We start from the raw sequence: 11,714 nt of genomic DNA, 5'->3' as shown, positions 1-11,714 counted from the left end.
TGCATCCCCGCCCGCTGCCGCTGCCGCTACCGTAGCGGGAATTACAGCCTCTCCGAGCCAGCTGCCAGCATGATTTCATCTGCTGGAGGATTTTTACATCTGATCGCTTGAGGTTTTGTTGTGGGTTTCTTTTTTTTTTGTGGCTTTTTTTTTTCCCCCCTCCCTCCCTCTGTCTTTGTTTCCTTCCCCCTTTCCCCCCCTTCCCCTCCCTCCATCCCCCCTTTCCTCCTCCTCCTCTTTTTTAGAAGCAGCAATCGGAGATGGATGTCTCTCTTTGCCCTACCAAGTGCACTTTCTGGAGGGTATTTTTGCTCTGGAGCATTTGGGGAGACTATCTGCTTTCGGTGCTGGCTTGCCCTGCTAATTGTCTTTGCAGCAAGACAGACATCAATTGCAAGAAGCCGGATGATGGGAACCTCTTCCCTCTCTTGGAAGGGCAGGATTCAGGCAGCAGCAATGGCAACACGAGCATCAATATCACGGACATCTCAAGGAACATTACTTCCATGTAAGTGGGGGGTGGGGGGGTCCCCTCGGCTCCCCTCCCAACCCTGGGCAGGGCTCAGGTGGCCCCGGCATTGCTGCGCTGCCTGCCAGGGCTCAGCCCTGCTCCCCGGGCGGAGGACGCAGATCCGCCTTTCCCCCTTACCCCATCCCCTCCCCCTCCAAAAAATAAAAAGCCCAGCAACAGTTTGGCCAAGGCTTCAGAGGAATTGAAGTAAATGAGATCTGATTCCTTAGCAGAGGAGAGCGGCAGGCAAAGATGCTAAAGCTGCTGCTTCCTTGAACTGTTTGCTTCTGCAAGGGGAGGGGGGATGCCACATAGAGCTACCGATTTACCCAAATTGGGCAAGAAAAGCAAGTTCTGAGTGGCTTGTTCTTTTTTTCGAGACTTGGGATCCGATTAGAATGTCTTTTTTTCCCCTTCATCCCCACAACATAAAACGCACCCTTCCCTTCTCTTCCCTTCCCTGGCTGAGCGTATCTGGGGATCTGCGGTTTCGCCTTTATAAGGGGAGGCGAGAAAAAAAAAAAGACAGTGAGATGTCCCTTAAGTAGCTTATTTAACTCGCATTGTTATAATTTCGCAACTTGCCGTGGTGCTGCTGCGATGGGATTCGCGTGTTTTCGTCTCGGGGTGGTGGCGGTGGGGAGAAGCATCGGAGCAGGGAGGTATTTTTAGTTGAGCACTTTGCGTTTGTTTGCATGCTTGTTTATCTGGAAAATCAACTTGAAGTTGCATTATCCTTGTTTGGAGAGGCAGTTAGCAAAGCCCATGTTAATCTCATCAGTGTGGAGTCGAGAAAGGAGTGTATTTCCTTCTGGATCCATCATGTTGTGTGTGTGTGTTCGAAAAAAACACCATAATCCTCATCTCTTCCAATCTCTGCTCCTTATTTTCCAGTACATTTTTTTGGGTGAGGTGAACTTTCGAGTCGTTTCATTATTCTAATGCTAATTGAAGTGTGAGCATTTAGGGAAATGTAGCCCCCAGAGCAAGTTGGTGGTGGGAGTTGAGCAGAGAAGAGGTGGAATCCTTTATTCTGGCTGTTAAATGCAGCAAGGTTTGAAATGAGTAATGGAGGGTTAGTTATGTATTTCCCCCCCTCCACCTCCATGGAGGGAACGGGCTTTGCTGGGTCTCTTCCCGAGGCTGTTTTATTTAGTCACAGTGCAATTGCAGCAAAGCCATGGAGTAATTGCAGTGCCTCTTTCACAGCTCTGCTTATCACCTTTGCCGGGTAAAGATGACGGGAGCTATTTCCCCCCCTTCTTGCTTACAGCTTCATGCGATGCCCAAGCAGCTTTTCAACAGCTTGCCCACCGACCCTGAACCCCCAGCCTTGCCTTCACCTTGCCATCCAACCTCTGCAAACCCCGCAGGAATGGGGAAAGTAGATGGGAAAACTAATGCAACGCTGCCCTCCCAACCGCCCCGTATTTATCCTGCATCGCCAGTGCTGGAGTGTGGGGTGGGTTGTTTTTTTTGCCACGCCAGAGGGATGTGTGGGTGATGCTGGGGAACTCAAACTTGTGTGGGTTGTGATTGTGTGGTGTTTTTTTTTTTTTTTGCCTTGTGCTTGCTGTTTGTTGTGGTTTGGTTTTAACCCTTTAGTGGGAGGGGAGCAGCGGGGGAAAGGCTGCGAAGGGTTTGGAAAGCGCCGGCGTGAGCGAGTGTGCGTTGGCTGATGCACATATTCATCTTGAGCTGCTGTAAGAGGTAGAATTACGGGAGTCTTTTGTGCCCAGAAATTGTCTTTACTGCTTTGAATTTGTAAAAGGATTGAGAAGTAGACTGTAAAAAAAAAAGAGGCAAAAAAAATCCCAACCCAAAAAAGAAACTGGACAACTCCAGAAACAGATGTCGGGTGTTTTTAGGAGAGGAGCTCCTCGAGTTGGGGAAGGAGGAAGGTGGCAGTTCTTGCTGGAATTTGTATGCATCTCTGCTCCACATCAAGTAATGCACATTCCCTCACCCTTGCATTGCTGCTTCCCTCCTTAGGCTTGGGGGGGCTGAGGCACAGGGCTGAGGTGAACCTCAAAATGCTGTGAGGGGCTGAGACTGAGCGTAAGTGAAAACTTTTCCTGGGGTCTGTGCTTACTGGGAAGACAGCAGTGGTTTGTAGGGGTGCTTATGGGAGCAGAGGGATGGTTTGGGTGGTGGGGCTGCTTCTTAGCAAAGGATTCACTGCTAGGAGCCAAGGTTGAAACCATGTTTGTGCTCTTGTGTGGGAGGTATCAAGTCCTGCACCTTTCCAGGCCTCTGCTTGCCAGCCCCCACATCATGGGTGCTGGGTTGAGGGGTGCATCAAAGCCCAGCCTGGTCATGGCTGAATCATTCCCGGCATGAGGCTCTGATTCAGCTGGGCACCAAATGGCACTTCTTCTGCTTGCCAAGCTTGCCGGTGGCTTGGCTTCCTCAGGCACTTTGGCTCATTTGTGAGCAAGGAGTGGGCAAAAGCACCTTCACACACTGGGCTGGCAGGTGAATAAGGGTGCTTGGCCCCATCCTCATGGCTGGGGGGTGTGATGCTCCAGCTGGGTCCTCCCCACATACTCTGAGGAAGGTGGTTTTTGCTCCATCCCACTGCTGGTGAAAAGGCAGATGGGATGTGGGGTGGTGAAGCCACTGTGGGGCCAAGCAGGGCTTCATGTCTGAAGGATGAGCTCAGCTTTGCAATCAGAGCTTGGGTGGTGCTGATGAAAGGCTGCCAGAGCCCATTTGGAGGTCTGGAGGAAGAAAGCAGGGTGAGCTGGCTTGAAGGGCTGGTCCATCTTACATCCCTGAGCCAGGGAAAAGGCCCTTCCATGCCAGTCCACCTCAACCAGGCAGGGCCCCCCAGAATAAGGGGCCAAGCCATTGGGAGCTTCGGGTTATTTCATGTCTGTCACAGAAGGACAGGAGCCACCCAGCCTGTAGTGTTGCCCATGGAGGCTGCCAGGCCAGCCCTGTGGGTGCCCTCGGTGTGGTACTCCATTTTCAAGCCTCCTGTTGCACCCCTCAAATGAATGGCTCTTTCTCCAGCTGCTGCTGCTTCTGATTTCCCACTCACCCTGCAGTCAGGTCTGTGTGGTTCCTGTCCTGGAGGAGATGTTGGCACACAACCTTCACGCCAATCCAGGCAGTGCCAGGCTAATGGTGAGGCAGAGATTCCTGCCCTGAGACAGAGGAGGAGGTTGCGTTGGCTGATGTCCCTCTGCCCTTTCTCAGCCTGCTCAGAAATGTATCCAGTTTTGGATCACATCCCTGGGGATGTGGCTCTCCATACAGAGATGCCTGTGAGAGCTGCCAAGGGTCCTGTCTAGCTGTGGGGCCAGCTCGGCCCCCAGCTCAGATGGCTCCACTTTGGAGTCAGGCTGCTGGACTTGCCACTCCCAGTTTGTGGTGAGGGCAGCTGTGGGGCTGGGATGTGTTGATGCCATCACTTTTCCTTGAGCAGCTGGGTGGCCTTTGCATCCCCAGCCAGATGTGACTTGGGGAGATGCTTCCCTTAATGCTGTGGGTCTTGCAACAGCCCCCAGCATGGGGCTGTTGCAAGACCTCCTTAAACAGAATGGTTAATCCAGGAGGAACTTTGGCCTTGGGGGCACAACACCCCTTCTGAGCACCCTGGATGTCTCATCCACGGCACTGTGTGGGTCTGGCTGGCTGCTGAGTCCCTGGGGCTCGCCAGTGCTGCCATGTGCCAGGGAGTTACCCTTCTGGCAGCGTGGGCAGCGCCTGCGTGTGCCCGCGTGGGGAGGGAAGGACGGGCGGACGGAGGAGTTTGCCATCTGGGCCTCCCCACTCCTCAGCTGTTGCTATGGCACTGCAGAGATGCTGCCAGGCAGGCAGCACTGGCCTGTGTTTGTCACCCCTGGGCTCCCTCGAGACAGGGAGATGGCCCTGGTACGTGAAGCCTTGGTCCCTTCGCCAGCCTCCCCAGGGAGGAACCGGGGTTCGTAGGGTTAAACTACCCTTGATGGGAGGATTTGCAGGGTTTGTCTGTGCAGCTCATCGCTGCCTTCAACAAGGCGAGACAGATTCAGAGCAACCCAAGAGGAGTTGAGCACTGTGGGATGTGGGATTTTAGGGTCTTACAGGGCCAAAGGGAAGCAGCTTGTCCCCATCGTAGACAGGAAGGGCAGCCCTATCCATTCCTCCTGGGCTGTCCCACCATCCCCCAGCAGCACCCATTCCATCCTGTGGGCCCAGTCAGGGCTGGTGGAGACACATCAGAGCCAGTGCTGTGGGGAGTGAGAGGCTGTGTAGCCCCCACTCCCTGCATGGGATGTGGCATGAGGGAGAGAGGGGGGTGCTTAGAGATACTGAATCTCTTTGCACCAGTATGGGGAGCACTGAGGCACTAGGATGCCTCCATCTACCTGTGTCTGGGAAGGAGGGAAGAAAGAAAGCGCAGACATCTTCCAGGAAGGGTTGGAGGGAACAGAACTTGATGGCTCAAACAGCTGGGAAAAGGGCTCCTGTAATGCTGAAGCTGGTGATTGCTCTGCTTTAGACAACAGGGCATGAAGTTTTCCTCTCTCTGTAAATCTGTCATGGTGTGTCTTGTGTGCTGCTGCTCTCCAGAGACGAAGGGCTCTGCATTCCCAAAGCCTCTTATCCCATCATTCCTTCCATCTCCTGGTCCTGGCTGCTTTAGCTGCTGCAAAGACCATTTAAAAGCTCCCTAGTTTAATCCAGCTTTGTTTTGCAGGGCCCTTGTTTATGCAGAGTGGCTGTCCTGAAGGATATCAGGATGAGGAAGTCAGGTGCAGCATGGGGCTGTGAGGACAGAACAGGGTGTGGAGATGTTTGGGATGGGAGGTGGGCTGAGATATGGTCTCAATGCTCTAGAGGTGCTCTAAGCTGGGAGCACCGGTCCTGCCTGGACTCATACAGTCCTACTTGCATCAAGTTGTTGGGTCCAAGGTGGGTGCTGCCCTGGGCACCAAAGTAGCTGAACTTGCACCATGGGCATCCAGGACTGGATGTGTTCCCTGGGCTGGCTGCTGGCTCCTTGCCCTGCTCTCGGGCCTTTCTCTCTGCTGACCAGGCCTGGAGGGAGGTATTCTCTTGGCACAAGTGATGTCTGGGACTTCCATACTTTTGCAGTCCTCAGGCTATGTGTGGGAGCACACACAGGTAAATGGGGTATAACAGGTGACTTTTGGAGGAACTGGCCATCAGGGCCAAGGCTCAGATTTCCCAGCAGCAGCTGAGCTAGCACTGAACAGAGGACATCACTTGAGGGTTACAGCCCTGCTTTGTCTGGGCCATGAGACTCCTGCTGGGTTGTCACTTGCCTTTTCATGCCAGAATCTGCTGGTGTTTCTACCCACCTTGTGCCTGATGCCACTGGAGTCCCCGAGTGCTCCCTAGCCATGTCTGCATTGTCTGGCTCTGCTGATGGCACACACCAGGTAGTTCTCTGAGGAGGACACAATTTTGGTGCCTGCCAGGACTTCCCAGGCTTCTCTGAGCCAAATGAGGGATCTGAGGTGCTGCTCAGACCGGAGGAGCTTGTGACCCAGCTGGTTTCAGGGTGCATATAGCTCTCGTCTTGCAGGCTTTGGGGAGGTCTAAGTCAGCTCTGCCTGCTGGCTTGTCTCCTTGGGCTTGGAGACAGGAGAGGAGGATGTTTCAGGTCTTGCATGTATGCTTCATGGAAGGAAGAAGCAGAGGTGGAGGTGAAAACACTGAGGCCTTGCTTCCTTTGGAGGCTCAGAGATGTGTTGCCTCTGTCTCAGGACTTTTGTAGAGCTCACTTGGAGAAAGCTCTCTGGCTCTGCTCTACCCCATCTGCTCACCCCTGTGTGGGTGACACCTTCATGTGCTCTGGCATGAGGCTGCTCACGGTCTCTCAAAGGCCTGCACCCATCCATGCACCCAGCAATGCTGGGCTTGTCCAGTGAACCCCCCAAACACACATGGGCTGTCCCCGGGGAGCTCTGCAGGTAGGTGGTGCTGGGTGATGCTGCTCTGGCACACTGGCTCATCCTGCTCCGGGCAATGCTAACGTTCCTCATTGCCCATCAGTTTGTGGTTGGATTTGTTGGACTTGGTGTATCCCATTCAAAGCAGGGTCTGGTCAAGGGGGGAATGAACCTGAGCCTGCCAGGCTTCCAGAAGTGGGGTGTGTTAATCCCTGTGACTCGCTGTGTTATTTACCAGGCACTGTGCAATAGCAGTGATTCTGAGCTTTGGCTTTCCTGCAGCAGGGGGTTCTGGCAGGTTGTGTAGGTGCTTTCTGAGCAGGTGTGTTTGATAGCAGCCTCTGAGCTCTTGTCTCCCTCAGATTACCTTGTGTACCCCAAATTCTCTCGCTCTTACCTTCTTTGCCGGGGATGCAGAGCAAGCCCCTGCCGAGGCAGTGCTGTGGGGCGAGTTTCTTGTTGGGTGGCTGCAGTTTAGGTACTATGGTGAGACATTGCAGCCACTTTGTGCCCCCCATGAAGAGATGCTCCAGGTCACAGCCCGAAGGGCAGAGGCTGCACCGTGCTGCTCCCCCTCTTCACCTCCCAGCACTGCCAGTGCTGCTCCGGATGGAGCTTGTTTATGCCCGAGCATCCCCGGGGATGTGTCGTAACCCCCGGCACGGCCTCTGCCCTGTGCCCCCGGGGGCAGCCGGAGCCCGGCTCAGCCCTGGGCGCCGTGTGCCCGGCTCAGCCCCTCGTTTCCCGGCTGCAGGGTGGCTGTGCCGCTAGAGGGCAAGCGGCAGCGATAGACAGCATCCTCCCGGCTACCGGCACGCAGCCGCTCGCCAGCCCCGGCCGGGGGCTGCGGGGCCGGGGGGGGAGGCTGCTGGGGGTAGGTGCTGGGGGTGACGGGGTTAAGTCACCGTTTGCTCTAACAGTGATGGATGGATGGTGCTCTGTGCGAGAAGAGCCTTTGCTCTGTGGTGCCTGTATTACTCTACCTACCTTGGGCTCCCACCTGCTCGGCATCCCTGTCTCTGGGTGGGCACCTTGTCATTTGGGAGGGTCCCCTGGGATCTGGCTGAGTACTGGGTCATGGCTTTCTCCTCGGTGCTGCTGTGGGAGGGTGCAATCTGAGCACCCCCACGTGCTGGTAACTGTTACACCAATGCTGCATGCAGCACAGCCTGAGCCATCTGTGGATTGAGGGGATCTGCAGTTTTTTGGAAGGTGTTGACCCAAGGGGAGCGGGTGCTGTGGGGAGGTGTTTCTGGGCTGTTGGAAGTGCAGGGCAGAAGGTCTCTGATGGGGTGGTATACTGTTTGGCTTGTGGCTGTGTGTGATCTGCAAGGAAGCCCATTGCAGCTCTGCCCATTTTACTGATGGGGAAACTGAGGCACAAAGCAGCCATGCAACTGCCCTGCAAGCAGCAGAGCAGGGATGGAGATGCTTCAGCCCAGCACTGGACAGGGCTTAAGGAGAGGCTAAGCATGGAGAAGGGATAAACAAGGCTGTTACAATGGTCTTGAGGTATTGAACGTCTGTGGGAAGTGTCCCTAGAGAAAGCCTGGATGTAGAGGCAAGAGGCACAAGCTAAGAGCTGTCCTTGGATGTCACCAGAGTGACCTCGATGCTCTTCGCTTCTCTGCTTAGCCCATTGCTGCAAGGTCTGGATGGAGGTTGGAGGGCTAAAGAGGCCGTGTGCCCTTCCCTAAGGGGGAGAGGCCAAGAAGAGCCTTGGAGTAAGATAGAGAAACTGATGGCAGTGGTAGGAAGCTGTTTTTAACCCTTCAGCAACCTCCATGTTCAGCTCCTCAGGATATCCCTTTCTCCCAGGCAGCTGGGCCCAGGATGGGCTGGTTATTTTCCTGCCAGTGACTGCCATGTGCTGCCAGCGTGCTGGAAGGGCTGTGACATCCAGTGGTCCCATGATGCAACAGCACATGGGTCCCAGCACCATGGGATTGGGGTAAATGTGTGGTAGAGGATGGGTGATTATCACCTGGGGCTTGGGCTTTATTTCATATGAAGAAAAGGAAACAAAAATCTCTCCAGACTGCCCTTGGAAGCCAGTGCCCAGTTGGCAGGGCTTCTGAGCACCAGCCCTTCTGCATGTGCCTTTCTGCATCTCCATCCTCCATGTTACCACCCTATTTCCAGACCCCACAAGACTGTGGGTCCTGCTCTGTCACCTTCTGTATAAGACCTGGCCCCTGCTTGCCAGGAAGAGCAGCACCAGGAAAATATGTGCTGTATTTTTAGCTTGTTTTCATGTGATGTAGCCATTGGGGAGCCCAGGGAGAAGCCACAACCACATCTGCAGACACCTTTGCCCCAGCTGACACCCAGTGTTCCTGTGTAGGAGAGAATGGAGCCTGTTAGTGACCATCCCCATCCTCTACTCCTTCTTCAGCACATGCCATCACCTTCCCCTTTTGCCTTCTCCCAGCTTTAATCTGGAAGGAAAACCTGCTTATTTAACAAAACCCAAAGCTCCCAGCAGTGGAGCAGAGAGGTCAGGAAGGATTCCCAAGGCAGTCTGATGTGATAGCACAGATGGGTGGCTGGGGTTGCTCATCCTTGACCTTGGTGTTTGTTGCAATGACAATTAAATGGCTTTGAGATCCCAGGGCTCCAGGGAAGGGTGCAGGCAGATGTTGAGCTCAGCTACCATCCCCCTGCAGCCCCTTCCCTGGCTCTGCGCTGGGCTTGTTTGTGCCAGGGAGGAGTACAGGGCATGGGTGCCTTTGCCCTGAGAAGCAGGTAGAATTAGATGTGAGCAGTCCTTCTGGGTTGTGCAAGGCTTAACTAGCACAGCCTGAACACTCCCCAGGCAGTTCCCACTAGGAAATGTTGATGTGGAATTGCTCAAACAGATGCTGGGAAGCAGGGTGCTGCTGAGGATCCTGCATGATCAGGGCTTTGCCAGGATAAATTAGGAACATGAGTGCTCAGCTGAGCTGCAGCTATGCCAAGCTCCAACTCCTGACCTGCTGGGACATCGGGGAGGGTCTGGATGCTTTCAGCTGATGACCTTCCTTCTGCTCCTGGAGCAGCTCTGGCCTCATCCCCTGTCCAATTCTCTCCATGGGATTGCTGTGCAGTGACCTGGGCTTGAGAATCAGGGGTCCTGGTGCTCTGGTTTGTGCAAATGCTCCCTTGGGCTGCCTGTCCTTGTCCTGGAGCACAACCCTCTTACTGGTTTGTAACCCAAGGCCAGTTTGGGCATTCCTCATGTCCATCCTGGTACAGATGTGATTGCCTCTGGGGACCTCTGTGCCTTGTGTGGTTTAAAGATCTCTCTGGCCTCTGTGATGTGGATGGATGCTCCTGGGGCAACCATGTAGCTACAAGTTTTGGCTGTCTCTTGTCTTGCCTGGACTCTCCCAGGTGAAATATATCCCAGGAGAAGTGAGATGAAAACTATTGAGTCACTTGGTGGCTGCTGCTGAGTGAACTGGGGATCAAGCAAAGCTTACTGAGCTATGGAGTCAAGGATACTGTGTATTCCCAGCTCTCCAGCCTGGGGAGAGCATTCTTGTCCTCCTGGGGCTCTCCTCATGCCAGCTCAGAGCAACTGAGTGTTACTGGGGATTATTTTCTAGTTAGAGCCTCATATGTACTCTGCATGTATCTGTATTGCCAGTGGTGGGGAGGGCAGAGTGGCCCAGAGCTGGGACAGCAACCTGGTGTTCCCTTGACATGTGCTGTGCCCCTCACTTCAGGCTGTGGGGGAAGCTGGAGGGAGTCATTGATGACAGAGCAAACCCCAAACTCGGGGAGTGCACACAGGGTGCTGATGCAGTACAGGGATGCTGGCTGGGAAGAGAAGGAGCCTGCACAACAGGGAGGTCTGTGGGGTCTGGCACCCGAGAGGTTAACAGAAAGGTACATGGTACAGCTGGAGCAGATGTGGGAGAGGCAGAGCCTAAGGAGGGTGAAGAGATATCAGGTGGGATAGCTGAGGTGGGGGCACTGAGGGCTCTTAGGGTTTGTGTGTGAGGGAGGCAGGCAGCAGCGGTGCTCCTGGCAAAATGCTGCAGCAGAGGTTTTGGGAAGAGGAGCCGAAGCTGAGGAGTGCTCAGGCATGAAGCTGGGTGGGTTGCCTGCCCTAGCTCTGGCCAGGGGGGCAGCAGAGGGAGGAAGGTGGGTGTCTGTAGCTGGTCCCAGGAGCAGCCCTGGCTGCCTGCTCGGCAGTGGCTGTGGTGCTGTGTGGCGATGACTGGCTTGATGTCACCCCAGCACTCTGGGCATTCATCCTCTGGCCCTTGGCTCCACCTGAGATCCCATCTTAGGGCACCACTTTGGCCAACCCTGCCTGAAAATCCTTTTCTCTATCCCTGGCCCTGTCTTCATTCTCCTCTGGGTATGAATGGCCCAAGTCCCCCCAGCTGTGCCAGAGAAGCTCTCCCTTCCAGGAGGGGTGATGCTGGGATCCTCAGGCTTTACCCCAGCCTCATCCCCAGCCCTGGGCTGGCTGCCCAGCACCCTGCATGCTCTGGGCTGCCCTGGCCCTGAGGGAGGGCTGCCTGCCTTCCAAAAGGCACGGCTAACATAGATTTATTTATTCAGAGACTTAATTAGCATCGTTAAATATTAAATAGTAAACAAACTGCTTCTAGTGGGATCAACACTTACAAACAGGGATGGTTTTATCCCCCTGCTGCTTCCCCTCTGGGACATGCACTTGTGTTTTAAGTGTTTTGGGAGGAGCAGCTGTGTGTGGGCTCTGGTTAGTGGGTGAGGGACTGACCCACAGCGCTGCTGGGGAAGGAGGGCGAGAAGAGAGGAGTTGCAGGGGCATGAACAGATAGAAGTGCTGGGGAAAAAGGAAGCAGAGAAGCAGGAGTGTGTGCTTGGAGTGAGGCTGATGGGGAATTGCAGAGCCAAGTGCTGGATTTTGGTACTTTTCTGTAGGGCATGCAGTTCTCCTGCCCAGGCAGGTGGAAGGGGACAGGCAGGAGAGAGAGAGGGAGGTCCCTGCCATGGCACAGCTAATTGCAATCAAAAGGTGGTGGTCCCTGCAAAGGGAGGTGCTTTGCAACTGATCTGCATCCTATTATCTCTGCAAATGGAGGCCTGCCTGATACAGGATTACACTGGGGGTTATTTATTGGCAAAGCACTGTACAGTTTTAATTTTTCCTTTTTGCTTATTCAGGCTTTAGCTCCAGAGGAAAATAGCCTGGGGTGGCTTGGAAATGGATTCTCTCTGCCCCATTAACTTATTCAGTGAGTTTAATGGGCCTTTTTTTTTCTCTCTGAGCCTTGAAGCCATCATTAAAAGGCAGAGATTTATAAAAACAAAGATACTCC

The 11,714-nt window shown here is 54.3% G+C and overlaps 1 protein-coding gene across 5 annotated transcripts in view; it reads left to right on the top strand.

Annotated features, from left to right (window-relative positions):
• Positions 1-260: 260 nt before the first annotated feature.
• NTRK3 (neurotrophic receptor tyrosine kinase 3) overlaps positions 261-11,714 on the top strand; it is a 210,300-nt gene continuing 198,846 nt past the window's right edge. For all 5 annotated transcript variants that reach the window (XM_061999314.1, XM_061999312.1, XM_061999313.1 and 2 more), the window contains exon 1: positions 261-508. In XM_061999314.1, the coding sequence (XP_061855298.1) occupies positions 261-508 (248 nt within the window). The remainder of the gene's footprint in view (positions 509-11,714) is intronic.

Source organism: Colius striatus, chromosome 7, assembly GCF_028858725.1.
Source record: "Colius striatus isolate bColStr4 chromosome 7, bColStr4.1.hap1, whole genome shotgun sequence".
Taxonomy (NCBI): domain Eukaryota; kingdom Metazoa; phylum Chordata; class Aves; order Coliiformes; family Coliidae; genus Colius; species Colius striatus.
This window is presented reverse-complemented; position numbering and strand designations above follow the sequence as displayed.